Genomic DNA, 27,521 nt, shown 5'->3' on the forward strand with positions numbered 1-27,521 from the left:
TAGCTTTTGGTAACACCATTTCATCACAATACCTTGCCAGAAGAAGCACATATTCTTTTGGGGGCTAATTTTTTTAACATTAAATTTGGTCTAATTCATTTCACAAACTAATAGAAATACTTAAGGACTGGGTCTCACCATTCAGAAGGGCTCCTGTGCCAAAGGAGAAGTCTGTTACAAACAATCACATCTAAGTCTATATAATCATATAAAGTCAATTCTTTATTAAGTATGAATGAATTATGTGTACAGAGGAGGCAAGGTGTAGATAAAACATTTATATTTGGAAAGTGCATGTGTACTTACATCTGAACTTGGAAGAGTCCAATTTTACAGAATTAACTTCAAACACAATTACACTGGGAAGAGATAACTTGGGAAAAGCTGGGAAGTTGCCCAGTTCCCCCATGCTGCCTCTACAGCTAGCTTCAGCTGTAACAGATAAAGTTTCATTAATTACCTACCTTCCTAGAATCAAATGATATGGATTAAATGTTCACAATTGAAAAGGATTCTTATCAAGGAAAAAAGTAAATATGATCTAAATGTATATTGTGTTGTGATAGAATAATCACACGGAAAATAACTATTTCAAGTTTCTTTACAATATACTTTATCTGTACATTCCTAGTATGATAAAAAAAAGAATCGTTAAAGAAAGTCTTATACTATTTTCAGGCTTGGACAGTATACTCCATGGGGTAGCAAAGAGTTGGACACAACTGAGCGATTTTCACTATTTTCACTTATACTATTTTCAGTAACCACAATGTTGGTAGTAGTGTTGTTAGTTTGTTACTGTTTTATTGAAACTGCTATGTGTGTCTTACAAGATGAAGCAAGTGAACAATTACATGACAGTAGTCAAGTGGGCCTTAGGAAGCATCACTATGAACAAAGCTAGTGGAGGTGATGGAATTCCAATTGAGCTATTTCGAATCCAAAAAGATGATGCTGTGAAAGTGCTGCACTCAGTATGTCAGCAAAAATTGGAAAACTCAGCAGTGGCCACAGGACTGGAAAAGGTCAGTTTTCATTCCAATCCCAAAGAAAGGAAATACTTAAGAATGCTCAAACTACCGCACAACTGCACTCATCTCACACGCTAGTAAAGTAATGCTCAAAATTCTCCAAGCCAGGCTTCAGCAATACATGAACCGTGAACTTCCAGATGTTCAAGCTGGTTTTAGAAAAGGCAGAGGAACCAGAGATCAAGTTGCCAACCTCCGCTGGATCATCGAAAAAGCAAGAGAGTTCCAGAAAAACATCTATTTCTGCTTTATTGACTATGCCAAAGCCTTTGACTGTGTGGATCACAACAGACTGTGGAAAATTCTTCAAGAGACAGGAATACCTGCCTCTTGAGAAAACCGTATGCAGGTCAGGAAGCAACAGTTAGAACTGGACATGGAACAACACACTGGTTCCAAATAGGAAAAGGAGTACGTCAAGGCTGCATATTGTCACCCTGCTTATTTAACTTATATGCAGAGTACATCATGAGAAACGCTGGGCTGGAGGAAGCATAAACTGGAATCAAGATTGCCGGGAGAAATATCAATAACCTCAGATATGCAGATGACACCACCCTTATGGCAGAAAGCAAAGAGGAACTAAAGAGCCTCTTGATGAAAGTGAAAGAGGAGAGTGAAAAAGTTGGCTTAAAGCTCAACATTCAGAAAACTAAGATCATGGCATCCGGTCCCATTACTTCATGGCAAATAGATGGGGAAACAGTGGAAACAGTGGCTGACTTTATTTTTTTGGGGCTCCAAAATCCCTGCAGATGGTGACTGCAGCCATGAAACTACAAGACACTTACTCCTTGGAAGGAAAGTTATGACCAACCTAGACAGCATATTAAAAAGCAGAGACACTACTTTGTCAACAAAGGTCCATCTAGTCAAGGCTATGGTTTTTCCAGGAGTCATGTATGGATGTGAGAATTGGACTATAAAGAAAGCTGAGCACTGAAGAATTGATGCTTTTGAACTGTGGTGTTGGAGAAGACTCTTGAAAGTCCCTTGGACTGCAAGGAGATCCAACCAGTCCATCCTAAAGGAAATCACTCCTGAATATTCATTGGAAGGACTGATGTTGAAGCTGAAACTCCAATACTTTGGCCACCGGATGTGAAGAGCTGACTCACTTGTAAAGACCCTGATCCTGGGAAAGATTGAGGGCAGGATGAGAAGGGGACAACAGAGGATGAGATGGTTGGATGGCATCACCGACTCAGTGGGAGTTGGTGATGGACAGGGAGGCCTGGCGTGCTGCAGTCCATGGGGTCACAAATAGTCGGACACGACTGAGCGACTGAACTGAACTGAACATTTTATCACTTTTGGTGACACTGGTAAGTAATTTTAGCACGGGAGAAAGCAGACACATACATAAGAATATCAGTAAAAACCTTAGAGTCTCTTATGTATATATGTATGTATGTTTCTCTTAGCTCTGTACACTAAAAAAGCATAGAAACAATGACCAATTTAGTAGTTAATGAACCCTCCACAATTGGTGCTATTCAAACAACCATTTCACAGGATTTCTTGGAAAATGGCTAATACCAAACTGGGATAGGAATTGTACAAGAGAAGCATGAATTATATTGTGACACAAAATAGAAAGAAGCTATTAACAATTATAAGGAATGTGTCAGTAGGATTCAGAAGTCAATATGAAGAGATTCTCCCTGGGCAGAGATGGAACAATTTGAGTATCTAGGAGGATAACTATAATGGAGAGAAATAGTAAATATTACTAAATATTAAATATATTAATATGTTTGAAGCTAAAATGTAAATATACTAAATATAGCCAAATATATTTAGTAAGTTTAATAGTACTGAATATATTAAACTAATTGGATAATATATGATAGACGTATACAGCTATTTATCTGTATAGCTCTTGATTCAGCAAATATTAATCATCTGTTTTAAGGATACAAACATGAATAAAACATGGCTTAGAGAAGCATAGTTTAAGAAGATAGGCATTCACCTAAATAAGTTATAATATGTAAAATTCTACAGTCTTCAAGAAGCTTTATATTTTAATAACTTTAGGACTATAAAAGCCACAAAATTACACAAATCAACATATAAAAGTTTAAAAATTTAAACTAAAATAAAATTTAAAATATTAATATATTTCTTAATAAAATTCAACAGAACCACTGTGTTGTGTTATGAGGTGCCCCAGGTGGTGCTCTGGTAAAGAACTGGCCTGCCGATATAGGACACGCAAAAGACACGGGATCGATCCCTGGGTCAGGAAGATCTCCTGGAGGAGGAAACGGAAACCCACTCCAGTATTCTTGTCTGGAGAATCCCTTGGACAGAGAAGCTTAGTGGGCTACAGTCCATGAGGTCACAAAGAGTAGGACATGACTGAGTGCACACACACAGCATACATACAGCAGGTACTTCGGGGGGATTCATCTCATCAGTATGTCATTTTATTTCCATCAAACGTGATTTTAAAATATTTGCTTCTGAAGTGGGAGTTTTATTAACACTTAAGGCCAAATCCTTTCCTAAAAGATCATACCCCAAGTTTTAAAAATAAAATTGCACTGGATATGAAGAAATTTCCATTTTCTGAACTTATGCACACTATGGAAAGGTACACCTCTGACGTTCTATTTATTTTTAGGTTAGGATTAAATTTAGATTTTAAAATTGGATTTAGAGCTGTGCCACTATACACTCCCAGGAATTCTCTTTAGTAGCTCATGCTGTCTTTTACTGTACACGCAAAATAACACTTGAATTTCTTTATCCTTTTTATGTATAATGCTTTTACAAATGATGTGGTGCACATTTAAATGCATCAAATTCTTGGTAAGACAATATTTATAAAATGAGGAGTGTTTCTTCAGTTTTGATCAATTTTTCCTTAGGAAAGTAAGATCACCCCACAGGATCATAATCAGTTATCCTTTTAGTGAAACCACGATCCAATTGCTACACTGAGTAGAATACATAAAAAAATTCTATCCTATATTTTACCATAGATGCTAAATACTTTGTCACCTGGTGATTAGAATGTTCAGTACAAATAATACATCTCATCAACTGTGTATTATAGATAGTCACAAGAACAGTATATAGGTCATTAATTGCTTTGCTTTCAACTAATATTTAAATAATACAGCCATGCAAATCTTTGATAAGGGTACTTACATACTAAATACCTCACATATTCTATTATCAAGATATCAAAATTTCTACACTATGTTGCTTCACTGATTAATTCATGTAACGAGTTAGTGTTATACTCTTACTCAATCATTCATTCACTCAAGTCACAATGTTGTTGCTTAGTCGCTAAGTCGGGTCTGACTCTTCCTACTCCACAGACTGTAGCCTGCCAGGTTCCTCTCTCCATGGGATTTCCCAGGTAAGAATACTGGAGTGGGTTGCCATTTCCTCCTCCAGGGGATCTTCCTGACCTATGCCTCCTGCACTGGTATGCGGATTCTTTACGACTGAGCCAGGAGGGAAGCCCCAAGTCACAATACCATTCACCAGAATTTTTTTTTTTTTTTGGCATCTTCTAAACGCAATTCACTGTAAGGCACTATTGGGTGATCAAAGATAAATTAAACTTGATCCTTGGCCATCATTATTTCATTATTTAGTAAAGATGTAGGTGAAGCTATTCAAATAATAATACAAGTTAAACAAGATAAATGCTAATAGGTGATCCTATAAAAAAGGAGATAAGTTCTGACTTCTTAACTCTGGAATGATCTTCTGAAGGAGATGGTATTTTAGCTGAGCTTGAATAGATTTTAAGTCTGGAAATTGGGGGTTCAGGGGGAAAGATCATGCCAAATTACCTGAACACACTGAACAAAGGCACACAATCAGGATAAGGAAATCAATTTGGCTAGAGCCTAAGATACATGAGGTGAGTGCAATGAGAAAGAAAGTCTAGAAAATAGAGTTATATTGGGGAGAGTTACCAATGACAGGCTGGGGGAATTTTGTTGTTTTAAAGGGAATAAAAACTTTATTTCTGTAAAGCAATCTATTTTGAAGCCCCCTCTTCCCTGGTACCTCAGTTGTTAAAGAATCAGCCTGCAATGCAGGAGACCCTGGTTTGATTCCTGGGTCAGGAAGATCTGCTGGAGAAGGGATAGGCTACCCACTGCAGTATTCCTGGGCTTCCCTGGTGGCTCAGCTGGTAAAAAAACTGCCTGCAATGTGGGAAACCTGGGTTGAATCCCTGAGTTTGGAAGATCCCCTAGTGAAGGGAAAGGCTACCCACACCAGTATTATGGCCTGAAGAATTTCATAGACCGTATAGTCCATGGGGTTGCAAAGAGTCAGACACACTGAGCGAATTTCACTTTCACTTTCCATTGGGGTAGCAAAGACTTAACTCAGTCCCCTGACAATTTCTTGTGACTTTCATTTGGAAGAGGCTGAAGTCAGGATAGCTTACACTTAGTGCCATGGTTGGTATTAAACAGCAATGTGAATGGTAAGCATGAGTGTGTGTGTGTTTTAACAAAATACAGGGGTGGTGGGATGAGACTATAGTTCAAATTCTCTGGTCTACCTTAACAACTCAAACAGACATCTCTTTCTTTTCTCATAGTTCTTTTTCTCTTGTTCCTTTCCTTTAGTTACAAGAACAACTTTGGTGCCATGTCTCAGAAGAATCTCTTCAAAGTTGTGTTATCTTCCAAAACATACCAAGTAGACATTTCATCTCTGGTGAAGATGAAATACGCAATTTACTCTGCTAAAGAAGTGCTCACAAATGTTTGAGTATGGGAAGACTGTGATCAAATGTATGTTTCATGAAAATGACGAAGAAGTAAGTAGTCATGCATTTGGAAGGGAGCAAAATTGGAGGCAGGGAGGTCAGTTGGAATATTTTTTCAATAGAAAATATGATATGTAATCAGGACTTGAACTGAGGTGATGATGGCGGAAGGGGAGATGAGAAAAGGTAGATGAGATACACGTAGCCAGCAATGAGCTAACTCGGTAACTAATTCATAGGTACAGAGAATAATGGGGAGGGGAAAGTTGAACATTACCCTGGGGTTCAAGTCTGAGCAACTGGATGAATAACACTGTAGAGATGATAGGAGGAGAGAATTTAGAGAAAATAAAATAATTCTATTTTGGGCACGTAAAATTAGAAATGGCTGAGAGGCCATATATTGGGTTAGCCAAAAGTTCATTTGGGTTTTTCCGTAAGATATTATGTAACATCTTACAGAAAAAACAACTTACGGAAACCCAAACAAACTTTTTGGCCAGTGCTATACAAAGCTGCTCAGCAAGTAGCTAAAAAAAAAAGCTGAATTGGATCTAGAATAGCATCCAAGCTGGGAAATATTTACATTAAAGAGAGAGTTAAAGGTACAAGAAAAATGAAACAACAGTGAATTCATCAACAAAGAATATGTGTAGTGAGAAGACAGCTATGGACAAGATCAGATAATGTTTAGGAGTCAGACAGTGCTTGCTTCGGCAGCACATATACTAAAATTGGAACAATACAGAGAAGATTAGCATGGCCCCTGTACAAAGATGACATGCAAATTTGTGAAGCGTTCATATTTTTTGGCTAATTCACATTGAGTTTTGACAAAAAACAACAAAATTCTGTAAAGCAATTATCCTTCAATAAAAAACAAATTAATTAAAAAAAGAGAGATGGAGGAAGTTATGCGGTCAGGAGTAACTGGAGAAAGTGTTACAGAGACATCCAATAAAAGTTAAAGCCATTTACCAAGAAACAAAAAACAGAAAAAGCAATATCTGGGAAGAAATCATGAAGGGATTTAATTCCCAGTCATTAACCAGATCCTTCATCTTTTTTCCCCTTCATAGTAGATGTCTACTATGACATCTACAGTAGCCACACAGTACAATAACACCAGTTCTCTCTGTAAGATAAAATACAGAAGAGCATGAAAAATGAATTCCAAGTACCCATCACATAGCTTTGTGGGCACAGAGAAAGCAGGGCCAATGATAAATGATTTGCAATGGATGAAAGATAAAAGTTCAAACTAAATTAAGGTTCATCAGAGACTGAAAGCTGATTGAATACTTCAAGTGAAAAGAAGAATGTCCATGGTGAATGGACAGGCAGTAACCCCCTTCCTGAATATGTTATCAAAATGCCATAGTTTAATTCTCATTTCAGATAAATGTCCTTGGCAAACAAGGCAAAAGTATAATAACCCAACAATTACTTCCTTGGCAGTCCCTTCACCATTGTGACTGACTCAATGATCACAAACTTCTTAGTCTTCCTGATGTTATTTCAGAAATGAGAAGAATGTTCATGAAGGGTGGGGTCTATTGAAATTTTAAAATGATCTGTTTTAAAAATTGGCTAAGGTTTTCATTAGGTTAAATACAGTTACGAATTGTAACATTAAAAATGCAATAAACCAAGAATAGGAGGAGAATGTGGGTGGGCATGACCTTAGAGATCATCTTAGTCTTTCTGTTGGTGAACATAATTATATTCTTCTGCATCTTGGATCATATTCCTCTCCAAAGTTCTGTTCCAGTTCTCACACAGGAGTTCATCTAAAATGAAACCCCACTTGACTCTAATCAATCATCTTTTACTTGACAATGAAAGACTAATGTTCCAACAGTTGGATGAATGTGGAAACTAATTTTTTAGCATATACAGACTTGGAGGTATAAGCAGAAGTGAGTTTTTTTCAGCATCTAAGTGGCTCTCCGACAAATCCAAAAACCATTGAGGCAAATCCAACAAATCCAAAATGGTCTTGAATGGCCCATCAGACAACTCTAACTGTATGCATTTTATGTTTCTATCAGTGATCTAATTGTTGGTCTTTCCCATTAGATTGCCAATATTTTCAAAAAAGGAACCCTGTATTCAACTGCACTATCTCTTTAATATCTCCAGGGGCTCTGTATATGCTATAAATGTGAATTCATCAGTTATGATTATTTTATTCCATTGAGTCTCTATTTTCATATTCCATAGTAAGTATTTAACATTGGTTTTATAGGTTAGGTATAAAAATGAAACTTTAAAGCCATATGTCAAAAACAAAACTAATTGCTAAACAAACTAGCACAGTACACTTAGTTTCTTCACACTCCTATTTTGTACAAAAAGACTGAGTTTCACAGTTTTAAAATCATTTTAAACACAAATTTGGTATTAGACTTCAATTTGCATGATCTCAGCAGATATTTTCAACAAAAATAATTGGGGCTTTCTCAGCACAAAGATTAGCATTATGTAAAAGATATCAAGAATTTCATATTTATTCAATGAAGCTAAAAGTTCTTTGTAATAATAAGTCTCTCTAGCTTCCACATGTTCAAGTTACTTACTATAATGACCATCTAATATATCACAAGGGCTTCGTGGTAGCTCAGCTGGTAAAGAATCTGCCTGTAGTGCAGGAGACCCCGGTTTGATTCCTGGATAGGGAAGATCTGCTGGAGAAGGGATAAGCTACCCACTCCAGTCTTCTTGGGCTTCCCTGGTGGCTCAGACAGTAAAGAATCCGCTCAAAATGAGCAAGACCTGGGTTCAATCTCTGGGTTGGGAAAACCCCCTGGAAGAGGGCATGGTAACCCACTCTGGTATTCCTGCCTGGAGAATGGAAAGAAAATCTATAGCGTCTAAAATCGGGAGAGAATTTTTCCCTTGTGACAAATCCAACTGAAGAGTTCAAGCAAAGATTAATACCACACCCCACTGGAAATAAAAATATCATTCAAACATTAATTCTTTAATTCAAGACCATACCTCTGACTGACAGAAAATAAATGGAAGTTATAATATATGCGAACAAATTCCAAGTATTAGTTTAAAAAATTCCTTAAGCTCATGCATCTTTGCCCTGTTTATCTGCTTCGATTGCACTTTCATAGACAAAATGGAACCGTTTCTTTTAGTAACTATGTCCAACATTTGAAAAAGTGACATCTACTTGAGCATTCAATAAATATTTTTAGATCAATGATGATGATATTAAATCATAACAAATACTAAATTGTCCATCAGCAGACGAATGGATAAGGAAGCTGTGGTACATATACACAATGGAATATTACTCAGCCATTAAAAAAAATACATTTGAATCGGTTCTACTGAGATGGATGAAACTGGAGCCCATTATACAGAGTGAAGTAAGCCAGAAAGAAAAACAACAATACAGTATACTAATGCATATATATGGAATTTGAAAGATGGTAACGATAACCCTATATGCGAATCAGAATAAGAGACACAGATGCATGGAACAATTTTATGGACTCTGAGGGAGAAGGTGAGGGTGGGACGTTCTGGGAGAATAGCATTGAAACATGTATATTATCGTATGTGAAACAGAACACCATTCCATGTTCGATGCATGAGACAAGGGCTCAGGGCCGGGGCAATGGGATGACCCAGAGGGATGGGATGGGGAGGGAGGTGGGTGGGGGGTCCAGGAAGGGGAACACATGTAAACCCATGGCTGATTCATGTCAATGTATGGCAAAAACTGTTACAATATTGTAAAGTAATTAGCCCCCAACTAAAATAAATAAATTTATTAAAAAAAAAAAAATACTAAATTGTCCAGGTAATAATACTAGCTTATACCTAGGCTGAACATTGTACACCCTCAAAATAGATACTACATGGAATCAGTGTCCATTTGGTGGTTCCTAGTCATAACACTGAGAGATTATCAGGCAGAATTTTATGCTTTGAAAAATTTCAAGAAGTCTCCCCCTCTCACCAAAGTCTCCCCTTCCCACCAAACTTACCACCCCATATTCCAGTAGACTATACTTCAAATACCAAGAAACACACACATGCATACAAACACAGCATTGAGGGAAAAGAAGAAATCTTTCAAATTTAACCTTTACCAAGCTGTTTTCATGATATTCAAAATTTTAGCACCTAGTTTTATTGCCTCTTTCCTTATATTCAAATAAACACTGTTGTCCTTAAAATTCTAGTAAATGCTATATTGAAATTGCTTATAGGTTCAATATTGTAGCAGATTTATATTATGATTTCTAAATATATACTTTCTTTTCTTAAGGGAAAAGTAAATTTCCTGGAGCCACCAATGTTGGCCATGGTCCTATGATTTACTTTGTTCAACAAAATGTGAGTTGATGTGCTATGTCTTATTTCCATGCAGAAACTTTAACTACCAGTTCATAGTTCACCAGACTCTCTCTTCCCTCTGCAAGCAGTATTCAAGAAGAGGCTAGTCTGAGCTGTGAAATGAAGAGGATGTAGAGAAGAGCTAAAGCAACCCAGGATGGACATGGAACATGAGCACTGGACATGAGCATTATTAAAAGCCACTAACATTTTCAGGTTGTTACCACAGCATAATCAACCTTATCTTGACTGATAAAATCCTCCATCAAATAAAAAGGAGAAAAACAGAACACTCACTCAAATGAAGACCTAACCAGCACAGAGTTTAATGGAACAACTATTTCATCAATTTTACAGGTTGTACTTCTTCATTTCAGGAAATATGAGGTGCTATGTCACTCCTCACAGAATGTAATTCACAATTAACCTCAGATTATGTTCTACTACCTTCATGCAAATCTAGTCTTTTCCCATCTTGTACTTTAGAGAATTTTGACCTCATTTTTTTTCAGTTTGATTTATGCTCAGTTGTCCTAATTACTTAAATCTGACCAGTTCTTCAACCTGCCCCTGTTGATTACAATTTCAGTCCATTAATTTACTTGTGTTAGGGTCTAATTTCTTATGAATTACCTATCTAACGTCTATGGTTATTCTGACCCAACCCAAGAGGCCAGGGTTATTAAAAACTACATCAGCAGTCGGGCAAAATATCTCAGAAAACCAGTGCTTTTAACTAGCAGCTCTATATTTTCTTTGATTTCTTCCTTTCATCTAAGGTAGGTATGAAATCTATGTCACAGATTTTGTGTAATGATTCAACTATAAAATCCAAATAAGGCATAATATGATTTATAAAAATGCTGAAATGTTAGTCCTTCTTGTTTTAGTAAGTCTAGTTTCTGCCTCTGTCTGTTGATACCACATTAGTTTCTAGCATGGGTTCTCCTGCTATTATGAATGCACAAGGACCATTTTTGTTAATAACATACATATTTGATGTTTCGAAGAACAAGTCTAATCCTTTTGGAAATGCATTTATGACCCAAATAGACTATGAACTGATAGCAACAGTTGTGGATTCAAAACTTTAGCCTGTTTTATAAAAGTGTAGGCTCTGGGCTGATATCACCTATAAATAGTTGGACCTCCTGATCCATCGTTCTCAACCATTCAAACCATAGCGAAGTCCAGGAAATCTGTATTTTTAACAAGCTCCCCTGGGTGAATCACAGTCCTTGGACCAACCATTGGGAAGCACTGTTCTTGATCACATACATCTTCTTCCTACCTCACGTTCATCTCATTAAAGCAATGTGACTACATCACAGTGGTTATCAACTTTGGCTCTATGTTAGAATCAACTGAGCCATCATTTAAAAAAAAACTGATTACAACCCTACCAAGAGAGTCTAATTTAATAGGTCTTGGATGGGACCCAGATATCTGTGTTTTTAAATAAAAAGCTCTTTACTCCATTCCAAGGTGAAGCCAAACTTGAGAAACAATGAGCAGGAAGTATTACAAACCATGCCAAAGCAGCTGGATCTAAGTCCTGGTCATGTCACTAACTGACTATATCACTCTCCCTCTCTAAAATTCCATTTATCCATTTACAAAATTGAGATAATGACATTTAGTCTACCTATTTCACCTGATTATTGTGAGGGATAAATCTGATAAGTTCTAAAAGCATTTTGCCAACCTCAAAATAGAAATAGTACCATTGCCCGCCTATTATACTTTATACAGCCCTTTTTTATTGCTAATAATTTTTAAATGTCATAAGGAATAGGATTTATCCAGATGACATGGCTTGAGGGAGGGGTTGTAAAGGTGAACTGAAGAGCCAAGGGCAGAATACATTTCAATTTTAAAAAGCAGGTAGGGAGACAGGACAGGAAAGCATTCATGCAGATAGTTTAAATGGGAGAAGAACCAGGAAGCCTAGTGAGATATTTAGTTGGGTATGGAGGGCTGTGGAAAACAGCAAAACATTAAAAGGGAAATTAATAGTTATGATATTAGTAACTGCTGCATAGTGTTGCTGCTGCTGCTAAGTCGCTTCAGTCGTGTCTGACTCTGTGCGACCCCAGAGACGGCAGCCCACCAGGCTCCCCTGTCCCTGGGATTCTCCAGGCAAGAACACTGGAGTGGGTTGCCATTTCCTTCTCCAATGCCTGAAAGTGAAGTCGCTCAGTCATGTCCGACCCTTAGCAACACCATGGACTGCAGCCTACCAGGCTCCTCCGTCCATGGGATTTTCCAGGCAAGAGTACAGGAGTGGGGTGCCATTGCCTTCTCCAGCATAGTGCTAGGGTAGACATTTCAAAAGGATTTAAAAACTTTGTAGATAGCACTTAAATAAGAGCAAGATAACACAACAAAATATTTACAGAATCAGAACCAATAATTTACCTAATAAAACCTTTTGATTTTCCCCTTTAGGTACTTTGATAACTACTGCTTTGACAGTGCACAGTCCAATAATATCACGTTCTATATTCTTTTATGGATCAGGTTTTCAATTTTGCTATCAGACCAAAAAATGGAATTTTTAAGCTACAAAAGGATTCTAAATGATACTCGGAAATGTATACATGGATTTATTTGGGAGGGTGGGAAGCAGAATGGACAGTAGTAATAGGAACTTTTTTTAGCTCCCAAACCAGCCCTCCCCTCCAAGTTTCTGATTCCTCTCTACTATAATTCTTAATTCATCATCTTATTACCAGTTTCACAAGGAGACAAGTGCCATTAACACTGTCCCCCTCCTGCCCCCACCCAACTCATCTCCCAGGAGTTACAAGCATTAAAAGGAGAAGAAATAGAAGAAACAGCCTTAAACTATTCTTTAATTTATTTTTAATTGGATTATGTCGGTTTCTGCCGTACAATGATGTGAATCAGCCATAAGCATACATATGCATACCTCCATAAGCCAGCCATAAGCATACCTCCCTCTTAAACCTTCCTCCCACCCTCACTCCTATCCCACCCTTGTAGGCTGTCACTGAACACCAACTAAGCTCCCTGTGTTATATAGCAACGTCCCACTAGCTATATATTTTACACATGGTAATGTATATGTTTCAATGCTACCTTCTCAATTCGACCCACCCTCTCCTTCCCCCATTGTGTCCACAAGCCTGTTCGCTATGTCTGCATCTCTATTCCTGCCCTATAAATAGGTTCATAAGTACCATTTCTATGTCTGCATCTCTATTCCTGCCCTATAAATAGGTTCACCAGTACCATTTCTCTAGATTCCATATATATGCATTAATATAATGTATTTGCTTTTCTCTTTCTGACTTACTTCACTCTGTATAACAGGCTCTAGGTTCATGCGCCTCACTACAACTGACTCAAATCTGTTCCTTTATATGGCTGAGTAATATTCCAACATATATATCTGTCAATGGACATCTAGGTTGCTTCCATGTCTTGGCCATTGTAAACAGTGCTGCTATGAACACTGAGGTACATGTATCTTTTTGAATTATGGTTTTCTCAGGGTATATGCCCAGTGGTAAGACTGTGGGGTCATATGGTAGTTTTATTCCTAGATTTTTAAGTAATCTCCATACTGTTCACCACAGTCTTAAAATATTAAGGACTATATCTGTAATAATCATGATACACCTGGATTTTGTCAACTTTGAAAAAAGAAATCAGTATTTTGTTTAGTTCTCTCTCAGGTATTCATCAGCCTCAGAACTAGTTACAGTGATAACATTTAAAATCCTGTAACCCCTTTTTTAGGTGAAATTTTAAAGAGAAAATGAATCCTTTCATTTTTTCAACATTTATTTGCCTGGCACTGGAGACACTCAGGTGCAAAAAGCAGAAAAGTTGCCTTTACCAAGTCTCCTACAGCAAATCTTTTCTTAAATGGATTAGTATTACATTTGGCTTGATTCTTTAAAAAGAATCACCACAGTAGATTACAAATGGGAGCATATCAGGGATTCTCTTCTGAAAACCTGACCACCTAAAAGGGTTAAGAGTCGTGTAATCCATCTTTCTATTTCCTTATATATAATAGAGCAATAATGCTAAATGTTCTATCTTCTTGGGGTCTTTGGGAGAATATTTTAAAAGCCTCTTGAAAGGTGAACTGTATAATAAGACAGTATGACAAAATGTAGTAATTCAGAAAATAGGACGGCAATGAAAGTATATTACATAAATAAGCAATAAAACTTTGAGAAAAGGATGTGGTACATCTCTAAAGATGAACATGTGTATACTATATAATCCAGCAATTATCCTCCTAAATACATAGTTAAATGTAAGTATATATCCGAATATTCATGGTCAGGAGAATGAATAAACACTGAAGTATATACACATAATTAAGTATTATATGTATTGAAAGTGAATGAACTACAGTAACAAACATGAATTTGTTTGTTACAAAACATGAATTAGTTCAGAATACACTATCAAATAAAAAAGTAATATGCAAAGTGATACTATTTGTACAAAGCTCAAAGTTGAGCTTAACTAAATGAAATGTTTAGAAAATGTATGAAATTCCTTTACAGAAAAAAATATGAAATAATAAACATCCTTAGAAGAGGCAAGGTAATGAGAAGAAAGAGCACAATTAAAACTAAGACAGTATTGGTAATGTTCTAGCTATTAAATGGCCAATTTAAGAGTATTTGATTTATTTTTATGCCTCACAACATATATATGACAAGAATTCTTGTGTGTGTGTGTGTATATATATATATATATAACATAAATTTTAAAATATAATAGTGAGAAGACAGATGTCTGAAAAATAGTATCCTGTCATTTATTACCTAAAAGAATTTGATTAGTATACTAATGGAACCACACATCCAGTTCTTCTGTTATTATTAATGATGATACTATTGAATATCTACATCTTTAAAAGTGTCTTGGTAAGACGCTCAGATAATATGCAACACAGTCCAGGTTTGTAAAAGAATAAACCTATAAAAACAACCTATTTCATTTTATATAAGTTTTAAAGTTTTTTTCCACAAAAAAGTGTCAGAAAGCTGGAAGAATAATAAATTATTATGTCCAATATTCTAAATAGTGCTTTCCTAAAGTCTTATTAGCATGTAATAATTTCATCACTTATTTACTTTTTGTTCTGAGCCTTCAGAAAATCAATAATAAAGCTATCAATAATCATTTTTTTAAAACATCAAGAATGAGGATTTCTTTTTTTCTCCGTGTATTTATATCCATTCTGATTATAATGCTATATTCCAGGCCTTAAAGGGATACAGGCACATACACACAACATAATCTCAGCTTTGAAAATTCTATAAATTTTTGGTTTCACATTTGTCTTCAGAAAAAACATTCTTCAAGCTATCTGGGTTCTATGCTTAATAGTTGCATATCTACTATCTGATTCATTATATATTAGGATCATAAAGAAAAGTTTAAAAAGACAATGGTTTTGCTTCTCATCGTCAGCTAAAACAACTGAAGAAAACTTAAAGGAGTGAGTATTGAACTAGAATATATTGCTTAAGTATAAAATAAAAAAAGAATCATCTTTCATATTGCCTTCAACAGGTATGCTAAGTAATGCAATTCATATTGTTTAAAAATTACATATAAAGTTTGTCCTGGTTTTTGGTCTGAAATGTCCCAGTTTCAAATCCCAAGAGCCCAAGTCCATTTTTCAGGTCACCTAGGATGTCTGTTTCAGGAAGGCTTAAACACTAACCCTGAGAATACAGCAAAAATAATATTGAAAGCCATGCCTGAGATGAATGATAGACTATCTTGGCTGAGCTTTCATATGGTTTAATACTTACCACATGAACCATAAAATATGTAGCCTGCCTACCCCAGTATACATGTATCTCACTACTACTTGAATCTTAATATCCCTTTTAGAACACAAACTTACTATTATACGCTAGCCTTTTACCTTTACCTGTTTTGAATTTTCCATTTTCAACTCTAGGTTACTTGAATATGTGGATAGGGAGGGCACATTCACAAATAATCAAAATTAATTTCTGTATTCCATTTGAACATGGACATTTCAAAATATTCAGAATATGAAGCATAGTTATCAATTGCCTTAAATTCTAAAACACATCTGAAATTAAACCAAAATCCTTTTTTAAAAAAATCACTCATTTTAGAACCAGGTCTTTGTTCATTGCCACTCAATACCAAAAGTAAGCAGAGAATCACTCCTTTAAATTTTGCGTGAAACAACAAACTGAGGGTTTACAAAGATCTTTTGCTATAAAAGATAACTAAAATTGCTGTTCATTAAGCTCCCACTAAAATGCCAGATCATGAACTAGATCAATTTCCAATATTCACAGAAATTCACCTATAATAATCCAACAAAGTGATCCACCTTGTAGATGAAGACAAAATTATAATATGAAGTAATTTGCTAAAGTTCATACTGTTTGTAAAAAGCAGAGCCATGATGAATTCATATCTACTTTATGTCAAAGCCCACTATACTTTTTTGCCATAAAATAAAACAGTAAATAATATAAAAGGTCAACTAGGAAGGTAAAGGAGGTAATACTCATATGGATAAAATATAATGAAGTTAAATATGATAGCTATTATCAAAAAACTTACAGGCCAAATTTTTTTTGTATAAGTCCTTAATAAAACATTAAAAATCACTTCTAGGGCTATTTTTACAAAATTCTATAATCTTTTATTTTAAGTTTTTTTTAGTATTTATAAATACATGCCCTAACAATTTAAACCATAAATACCAATTCAATCAAGTCCTTAAAAAGCTCTTATTTTCTCCTGGGAATTTACCTTGAGTAAATAACAACTGGATTAAGATAAAACAGGTTAGAGTAAATTCAAGCAGACATTCTTTTCAGAAAGGATTATATACTCAATATGTTCACATGCATTTTTATTTAAAAATGTATACTTAAGAATAACTCATAAATAGTATACTTTTACTGATCTGTATTTAAAACAATGTAAAGGTAACAAAATTGATTAGAGAGTACACACACATAATTAGATGTCCATCAAACATCTAGTACACACACATAAGATGTCCATCAAAAATGTTACTAATGTTACTAATTATATATTACTTATTATTATTATTACTAATTACATATTACATAATTACATATTACTAATGTTGACCTCTGAAGATGATTTTTCCATTTTCTTAAATGAAGACTTAGAAAAAAAAGAAAATACATTAGACAGGTAAATATGGGGGAAAACATTAAACAAATGAACTGGCAGAATGTCAGAATAACAACTTAATTAAAGACACTTATTATAGGAAAGACCATAGCAGTGGCACAGTTGTTTCTGGTGCTAAAATTGACATGACAGTAACTATTCTTTAAGGTTCTCTGTATTTTTTAAACTAACAAGTATTATTATCTTATAAACATTTTTAAAGGACAGGAGACCTAATAACTATGCATAAAATTAAAAAAAGTTATGGCACAATAGTAAATGAAAAAGACCATTTTCAAAATACTTATGCATATGTATATGCATGAAACAACGGGGCTAAGGCTCAAGTCTCCCAGGACTCATCATTCCCACCCTCTGTCCCTTGTCCCAAGTATTCTAAGTTCCACCAAAGTTGAACCTTGTAAACTGATACTTTCATGACCATTTCTTAACTATATGACAATCTAATTAATCATTTTTTGTGTGTGTTTGAACGGGAAAAATTTTAGATAGAATAATTTTAGGTTAAGCTGATACCCATTAGAGTAGGCATCATGGCAAGTATTTCAATGCTGAGAAGTGCGTGGGTACCTGTCTCACTTTTCTGTTTCAGGTGCTGACAGCGCTCTAAATATCTGCAGCTTCAGTTCTTTGTGAGACTTCTTTCCATTTAAGATTTTAAAAGCAGTTTCCCTTTTTTCTCAAATGTGTTATTATAATCAATCTTATGTGGGAAAGAGGTGCTGGGGGAAGAATCTCTTTTAAAGACTTCAACTATAACTAACGGTCTAAACCCATCACAACTGGAAATAAGAAAAACAGATACAGTAAGATTAAATAAATTCTTCCAAACAGAACTTGTTAAAAGGAAGGTATCTTTCTCCTCTATTGTTTGCATTACTTAAAATATAAGTAGCTAATATCAAAAGGCACTTTCCACTTACTTCACAGTAACACCCCTTTGTGTTAAGAAGGGAAAAAAAATCTATTTGTGACAGTTTATTTTTAGATATTGATCATCTCATCTTGCTGCAAAGGGAATAAAAATAATTAAAGTTGAGTGAAAAATAATTTGAAGTACAGCATATTTCAAAGCATAACTATCATCATAACTGTTCAGATGAGATTTCTTGAAGCCTAGTAATAAATGCATGCCCTAGATTTTTTTTTTTAATCTACACTTTGCTTATTCAAATCGGTCTCTTTTACTGGCAGCTTAAGTTTACTTCAGTCTTTAGATAATGCATACAAGTCCAAGTGAATGCAATGATTACTGCGTATTTAATGGCTGAATGAGACCATTAGATGGACACTGACTGTTTGTAAACTATATAATTGATTTCAAAATATAATAAGTATTCATCTATGCTGTGCTCTTCCATCAAACTTAAGCAGTATTTCTTCAATGTACATAGCATTCTTTTCATATTTTTCTTTTTTTAATTTTTTTTCTTTTCATATTTTTCTAACTCAAATTCGTTAAAAACACAAAAAAGTAGTCTAAATAAACTAAAATTACCCATATTTTCATTATCAAGAAGCAAACAGTTAACTGTTTTATTTCAATATTTTACTTATCCTCACTCCTATTGCTAAGATAAGAGTCAACAGACAAGAGAGCCCAGAAAGACCTTGTATCAAAGATAAGTCATCACATAACAGTAGAAAAACAGTAGATTATTTAAGAGATGATTTATAATCATTTATTTCATGCCTATAATTAAGTTTCCTATAAAAATATGTGTTGCTAACATTATAAAAGCATATGGTGATTCTGAAGTTTTGTTCACTTTCATCCTAGCATTGGAAAATGGTTATGAGGATCAGTAATTATATTTTAATTAATGAATAAACTGAGATGCAAAGTGATGGGTATCTCTGGATATCTCTGGGGTTCTTAATATGAGTAGCAGAGATAGAACTACAGCTTTTACACAGGAGGTGAAATAAAAATGAGTAACAATTCAAGCATTTAATTCTAGACTTTTCTGGAAGAGTATAAATGAGCATGTGCTAAACCATATAAGATAACTGGGGCTCAGGTCAATTTATTTTAACAAGTAAGTAATGAGCACACATTGTTCCTGTCTTCAAGGAGATAACAATCTAATGGAAGAAAGATAAGTATGATTCACAGCAGAATATAACTGACAAGATATAAAACGCATGTAAAGTAAGAGATTTCTATCTTTGCCCACACAACAAAGAATTAGATCTGAGAAGTTAACAAAAAGGACAAAATGGAATTATATAAGATAATCAATGCAGAAAAAAGAACAAAGACCAGACTGGAGATAAAGAAGACAAACAAACAGCAGGGTGGTATATTTAATTTAATCCCAACCACATCAGTAATTATATTAAATATAAATGGTCAAAGTAGGGAGAATATAAACAATTATGAGAAATGGTAAAAATTTCACGAGTGAGGTGGTATTTCCTAGAAGCCTTAAAGGATGGGACATGATTTTGGCAGGCAGAGATAAAAAGATATATGGGGAATGTTCTGAGGCGGCCTCAAAACATAAAAAGATGAAACTACAAGATCTATTTTACCAACAATAACTCATCCACATGAACTAGAGTACAATTAAGATACAAAGGAGAATTAGAGAATAAAATCAAAATTATGTTAGAACCATACGTGGAAGTCCTTTGAATTCCAAAGACAGGAATTTGTAATCAGTTTGGAGATTAGGGGAAAATTGCTGAAAGTGACAGAATCAGAGTAGGGCTTTAGGATGACTAGTCTGAAAGTGATCCATTTTATACTTGTAAGTAGATTATATCAGAATGTCATGAAGATGTGCTTTATTAAGAAAAATTTACATCTAATATTTCCTTTAAGGTACAACAGAAAAGAGTTAAAGTAGATAAATTATGACATCAAGTCAGGTACATACTGGGATGGGGTAGGCAAGGCAAGAACCAAGAACATTCATGTATGGAGAACTTTCTGTTTGGAAACATCTTAAAAGTGACATGTGGAACAGGACATGTGACGGGGAAATGAGGGTGAGATAGAAGGAACAGTGACAGATGTTATGAGCTACTGAACTTTAAAAAAAATAAATAAATGGGTTATACCAGGGCAAAATGTCCTAAGAAGGGCAAGGCACCCTCTTCACAACAGAGTGTACAGTGGGTGGAGGGTACAGCAAGTCCTTCTATGTCCTCAGTATATTTGGAGTATTTCAATTATTTGGGGATAATTTCGGTAATTCTGCATTTGTTCAAGACAAAATGTACTTAAAGTTCAAGGTGTAAAAACATCTCTCTCTATTCTACCTAATGTTTCCTGATCTGTAAATAGCAAAACTCAAACCCATTATGCCTTGAAGTAAGCTTCCTAAAGAGAACGTTGAGCCAAATAGTGTAGCTGTTAAAAGGTCCTGTTGAGAGCATGAACAAGCCTCTGAGGGCAATATCAGAATGGCATATGTTTTCTATGAAGTAGATGTCTATAGCAGGTGTTCACACATTCTGGAAATGAAAACTGCATCACTTGTTACTTAGATGGTAGGTTCTTAAAATAGCGGAATGGGTGGCTTAGTCATATTCTACACAAATTGCACTTCCACCCCTGCACATGCCTCTACAGGAAATTTTAAGTCACTGAAAATCATTTCAGCCGTCCTGAATGTAACATCTGAAGGTTATCGTGACAAAAGTATGTTCTAGAACCTGTGAATTCTAAACATAGAAAACTGTCCATTTTTGACTTTATAGGTAATGTTAGAAGAAACGTAACTTTTTAGAAGATGAGTTTGTTTAAATCTAATAACATAAGATTATTTTGATATAGGAAAAAATTAGGTATGAATGAATTCAGTGAAAATGAATACACTTGATTCTCCATCAATATTTTCAAGAAAACTTTTCAAAGTTGCTATTTAGAAGTCTTTGTTTACAAGGCAACAGTGGGCCAGTTACTCAAAAGTTAACCTTAAACTGGCTATCTAGATTCAGATGTTTAAAGGAGATATAAGAAATTAAAAACACTCACTTTCTGTCATAATTATGCATGGAAATTACATTATTTTAGAAGGTGACATTAGATGGACTGCATTCTCAAAGAACTAACAATAAGTATGAGTTTCTCATGTATAAAAGTTAAAAAAAAAAATAAACTCTTAATTCTCCCATTTAATTCCACAGTATGTGAATTGTCTTGGGTCTCATGCATAAATGAAAACATTAAGAAATACGTATAAAATGATTATCACAGATCTTGTCATGTAGCAGACAATAATCATTTGCAAATTATTATATATATATAATTATATATATAAAATGCAAAACAAGAATTATTTGCATATAGATTACTCCTGAACACATATCCAATATACTATGAATGATTATCATACAAATACTATACAGTAAGTAGCCTTAAAGCAGAGAAAATTTCTTTCATAGTAAAAGAGAAGAAACTAATAGTCTGCTATCCACATCTCAAGTCTCTGGTCAAGTTTAATGGCTTTTAAAAGTCGCTTTAGAAAACATTTTTTTGAAGCAATGTCATTGATAATACAGAACTATAGGAAAAATTACCCATAGATTATATTACTGCTTTTTCATTCCTATGCCCTAGAACAGTGTACGAGAACCAGAATCACCTGGAAAACTAGTAAACATTCAGATTCCTAGGCATTCCCCACAGTAAATTTGGGAGTGTGTGCCAAGAATCTGAATTTCTAACAAGTTCCTTTGTGATGATAATGCTACTGGTCCACGAACCACACTGGACACACTGGACTAGCATAGCTCTAGAACACAAGTCAGCAAACTGTGGCCCAGGGTTGAATTCAACCTGCTGCATGTTTTCGTGACATAAGTTTTATTGGCGCACAGCTATACCCATTCATTTCACATACACACTGTCTGTGGCTGCTTTTGCAGAGTAACAGCAGAATTGAGCAGTTGGATCAAACACCATATAACCCATATCAGAAAGCCTCCAAAACCTTAAATATTATTTGGCCTTTCATGAAAACATTTGCTGACCCTCACCCTCAAATGCCACTCTCCTCTCTATTATCCAGAAATCTTTGACATTCAGAAATAAAATTAACTGATATCAAATATGAAGACATGTACTGAGACACGAGTATTTCAAAGCTCATAAAATATTTATCATCTTCATCAATGTCTGTGACTAATAGCAATGAGTTACTGACTTTCTTACTGCTATGACAGAATGATGAATGTCTCTTATATTCCACAATTAAAAGTCACACACTTAACTCTCCTTTCTATAGACCTGCAGTTTCAGAGAAACGATGCTAATAAAATCTATATAGTAAAACAGAAAAAACACTTGAAATATTAAAATTTGTACTGATAAAATTTCTTATTTGAGAAAATATAGGCAATATAGGAAAATTATTAATTATCCTTGGTAATAAAGACAGGGAGTAGAAGGATAAGTTAAATCATTAATTTCCTCAATAATCTTCTGTATCATCACATTTTGTCCTCTGCTTTACCTATTTCTGCATCACTGGATAGATTAACAAATAATGAGAAAATAGCAGCAGCACTATGTTGACATCAGGCTTCTACAGAGTGGTGCTTGCTGGCCTTACATCTCTCAGATATGTTTTGCTAGATTTAAACAAATTTTTGCAGGATATGTACTAGTCAATTCCTTCCTCTACCATTTCTTCATATCTTATGACAGGACATTTGTATAAGCTGCTGCACTCCAGGACACATTTGATTTGGAAGTCCCTGGTTTAAATAATATTTAAAGTAAAAAAACTGGGTCACGTAAATAGATCACTTAAAATGGTAAGTATAATTAAAGGCTATTATGTATATTTATTATGTATACCTACATAAATAAAACTGTAGTTAGTTGTATTAATAAGGAACTAATGGCATCTTAGAGCAAAAGTCTCAGATTGCTATCCAAATGGGGAAATTTAATTTTGTGAAAGCCAATAGTTTATTCATCCCCACTAAGAGTGTGAAACTAACAGACCTACTTATTATTGATATAATACTGTCTCTAGAGGTTCAGGTTACTTTTATATCTACTGATAAATAAAACTCTTGTTTACTGGGCTATTATATGCACAGTTTTCCAATGAATTATGTATTTGATTTCTATTGAACCACTTTGTCTTTGAATGAGAAAAATCTCAAACCAGTATTTTATAAACGCTTGCTAAATACAAGTTCTTCTCACTGTTAGAATATGATAGCTAATAAATTAACAGAAGGAAATTTTGCCAGCTAATACCTGTTGCACGATTGTTGTTAATTCCAAGCAGAGCTGTATGACATTATTCCTTGTAACTGAATAGTCTGTGACAGCAGCAAATGGTGATCTATAAAGGGAAAAGGAAAATTGTGATTAATCGGAACAGCTTTCGAAAGGTCCCCGAATACAACAGCGTAAAATAAGATTTTGAATAATGTGAAACGAATTGTTCTTAAGTTTACCACATAGTGATAAAAATATTCAGAACATACTTAAGGAAAAAAATTTAAGAGAAATGCTTGGAAGAGAATTAAATACAAGAAACAATGCTTGCTTTCCATCAAACTACTCTCTTTTTTTAGTTCTTGATACTTAAAAGTTCTCTGGTACTCACAAAGTCTCTTCACTACATTTAAAATAAAATAAAAAATGGCATACTTAAGCAAAGACATTTTGGGTTATTTTCAAATGAAGCTAACACTGTTGAGTCCAGTATCATCTAGAAATAGTCACAATCTAGAGCTTAGTCTCATGACAGCTATCACTTACTGAGGACTTACTATGTGCCAGTTACTCTTCTAACTGCTTTACATGTACCAAATAATTTTCACAACTCTTATAGGCACTATTATTGTTGTTTGCTTAGTCACTAAGTCATGTTCGACTCTTTGGGACCCCATGGAGTCCTCTGTTTATGGGATTTCCAGGGCAAGAATACTGGAGTGGGTTGCCATTTCCTTTTCCAAGACACTATTATTTACTCCCATTTTACATATGATACACTTGAGGTACAGCAAGCTTAAGTGAAAACTAGTAAGTGGTGGAGCTAGTATTCAAACAGAGGAAGGCTGACTCCCAGATTCCACACTCCAGAGTTAAACACTAATATACCAACTGCTGTGAGTTTAAGTAGCTTTTCACTTGTACTAAACTAATGCCTTATGTCACTTCACATCCTTTTTCAAACAATTTGGCATACAAATAATATATACTGGTACAAGGTTTATATTTTCAAGAATGTTACAGACAGCAGCAGTCTTCCCAAGCAAGTGTTTTGCCACCAAATGAATTCAAAGTGGCCTTCCCTTGTGGCTCAGCTGGTAAAGAATCCACCTGCAATGTGGGAGACCCGGGTTCAATCCCTGGGTTGGGAACATCCTCTGGAGAAGGGAAAGGCTACCCATTCCAGTATTCTGGCCTGAGGAATTCCATGGACTTTATAGTCCATGGGGTTGCAAAGAGTCAGACACAACTGAGTGACTTTTACTTCCATTATTCCTTATCCTCTTTCTTGTCTATGAATGACAATTAGGTTTTTATGGGACCAGAGATTATATGGGAAGCCCAGATTAAAGAAAACAAGATCACAAAAAGAAAAGATACGGCAGTGAAAATCTAGTCAGATAACTAGAACTTCAGTGCTTTGGATAACTCTTAAGGCAATTTATATAAAACTGCTTCCTGGTTACAAACAGAATGTCTCTCTTATAGAAAAACTCTATATAACTCAAGCACCTCCCATTGTCATAGGGGTCCATGTGAGAGGCTCTTTATTAGTTATAGTTTAAAAAATCATATTTTTCACTTACCTACTTTGGCCATTCTAATAGATATAGAGGGGCATATCACAGATTTAATTGGCATTTCCCCAAAGTTATATGTATTTTCCCTATGTATTCATTATCTACATTTAAGAGCTATCTAATTTCCCTGATATTTTTCCAACTGATTTAGGTAGTTTGTTTTTGAAGGAATTGATTAATATCATCTAAGCTATCAAATGTATTTATAAAGAGTTATTTGTAGTATTTCTTTGTTATCCTTTTAATTTTGATTGACTTCTCAACATACTGTGCTTCCATTTTCATTCATTTAGTTCTTTGATCATTATTATTTGCTCCCTACTGCTGCTTTGGGCTTATTTTCTATTTTAATTCTTTTAAGCATACTTAACATGAGATCTAACCTCTGAAAAATTTAACTGTAAAAGACAGTGTGGGGAAATTAAGAAGATGGTGCCAGTCAGTCTCTCTCACCTCCTCGCCCCATGTTCTGTAAACAATGGCTTTGCACAGTTATGTAACAGCTGAGATCACTTATAGCACTGCACACACATGTCACAAGGTACTCACTTGGTCAACGGGCTACCTTGTGCGGTACGCCTGTATGAGCTTCACCATGAAAGCCCTAGCTACTGCAGCATTGGGGCTACACGGGAGTGACATCATGGTTATGTTACATGAAGTTATCTTATGGTTATGTTGTGGCTACATTATGGTTATGTTATGGCTATTGCTATGGCTGCTGTGTCAGGCAGAAGAGAGGCTGTGTTATGGCTGTCATGCCAGCCAGGAAAGAATAAACACATCTGCAGTTCTTATGGCTCCTCGAGTCTTCTTCCGGTCTCTTAGTTTATACCTTATCTACCCTAAGTTCAGTGAACAGTACAAACAGTGTGAACAGCAAGACAACTGGCGTCACAAACAGGATCAGCTACAGACAATATTGTCAATTATAGGTACAATGTTTTACACCAGGTATCTAGAACTTTTTCATCTTGCTTAACTGAAACCTTATGCCCATGCTTGTTTATTTTTCTATTTTCTTGAGAAGAGATAGCAATTTGAGATCTTTTTTCTCATATAAGCAGTTTTTACAAATTTCCCTTTCAGAACTGCTTTAGCTGTGTCCCACAAAAATTGCATTATTATGTTGTGATATATAAAAATTGTATTATTATAATTATATTATAAAATGTATATTATATTGTCACCCTGCTTATTTAACTTTATATGCAGAGTGTATCATGAGAAAGGCTGGGCTGGATGAAGCACAGGCTGGGATCAAGATTGCTGGGAGAAATATCAATAACCTCAGATATGCAGATGACACCACCCTTAAGGCAGAAAGTGAGGAAGAACTAAAGAGCCTCTTGATGAAAGTGAAAGAGGAGAGTGAAAAAGCTGGCTTAAAACTCAACATTCAGGAAACTAACATCATGGCATCTGGTCCCATCACTTCATGGGAAATAGATGGGGAACAGTGGAAACAGTGTCAGACTTTATTTTTGGGGGCTCCAAATTGTAATTGTGGATTTATCTATTCTTTTAGTTCTGACAGTTTTTGCTTCAGGTACTTTGAAATTGTTGCTTGATATATACAACTTAGCAGTTTGTTTCTTCCTCTTCTTTTTAATGTGGACTATTTTTAATGTCTCGATTTGTTACAATATTTATTCTGTTTTATGCTTTGATTTTTTGGCCCCAAGACATGTGGGAATCTTAGCTCTCTGACCAGGGCTAGAACCCGTACGCTCTGCATTGGAAGGCAAAGTCTTAACCACTGGACCGTCAAGGAAATCCCTGTTTCTTCTTTTTCAAATTGTTTACTATAGGCTCATCTACTGCACTTTGGTGCTTCATTTTTTTAATTTAAGTGTAATATTCATATAGTACACATTAACCATATACTTCTCATAACTGTCTGCTACAAGTATTTTTCCAGTTTCTCATCTATGTTATACTTAGTCATATTTTTCAATATTATATAGTCAAACAGTATATTTCTTTGCATTTTATTGCATATTTTAAAACACTTAATAAGTCTACATCTAGAAATCATTTTGTCTATATTTTCTCCAGTTTCCTTATGAACTAAAGCTTCTCATTTAAATAAATAATATATCTAAAATTACTTTAGTGAACAAGCAGTGCTCCATCATAATTTATTTTAGAAAGGCTTAATCAAGTGCCCCAATTCCATTTACTTAATGACCCTTTGTTCTTCCAGTGAAAGTGAAGTTGCTCAGTCGTGTCTGACTCTGCGACTTCATGGACTATATAGTCCATGGAATTCTCCAGGCCAGAATACTGGAGTGGGTAGCCTTTCCCTTCTCCAGGGAATCTTCCCAACTCAGAGATTGAACTCAGGTTTCCAGCACTGCAGGCGGATTCTTTACCAGCTGAGCCACAGGGGAAGC

General features: G+C 35.1%; 1 protein-coding gene and 1 non-coding gene across 10 annotated transcripts in view; one reads left to right on the forward strand and one right to left on the reverse strand.

Moving 5' to 3' along the window:
* The window catches only part of CNKSR2 (connector enhancer of kinase suppressor of Ras 2), a 276,605-nt gene that overhangs the window by 166,785 nt on the left and 82,299 nt on the right, over positions 1-27,521 (reverse strand). For all 9 annotated transcript variants that reach the window (XM_081565963.1, XM_081565962.1, XM_081565960.1 and 6 more), the window contains exon 4: positions 23,582-23,669. In XM_081565963.1, coding sequence (XP_081422089.1) covers positions 23,582-23,669 — 88 coding nt within the window. The remainder of the gene's footprint in view (positions 1-23,581; positions 23,670-27,521) is intronic.
* On the forward strand, positions 6,489-6,595 carry LOC145537342 (U6 spliceosomal RNA). Its single transcript, XR_014076361.1, has one exon. It is a non-coding gene; the product is annotated as a U6 spliceosomal RNA (small nuclear RNA).

Source organism: Giraffa tippelskirchi, chromosome X, assembly GCF_054371585.1.
Source record: "Giraffa tippelskirchi isolate mGirTip1 chromosome X, T2T-mGirTip1v1.2.pri, whole genome shotgun sequence".
Classification (NCBI taxonomy): Eukaryota; Metazoa; Chordata; class Mammalia; order Artiodactyla; family Giraffidae; genus Giraffa; species Giraffa tippelskirchi.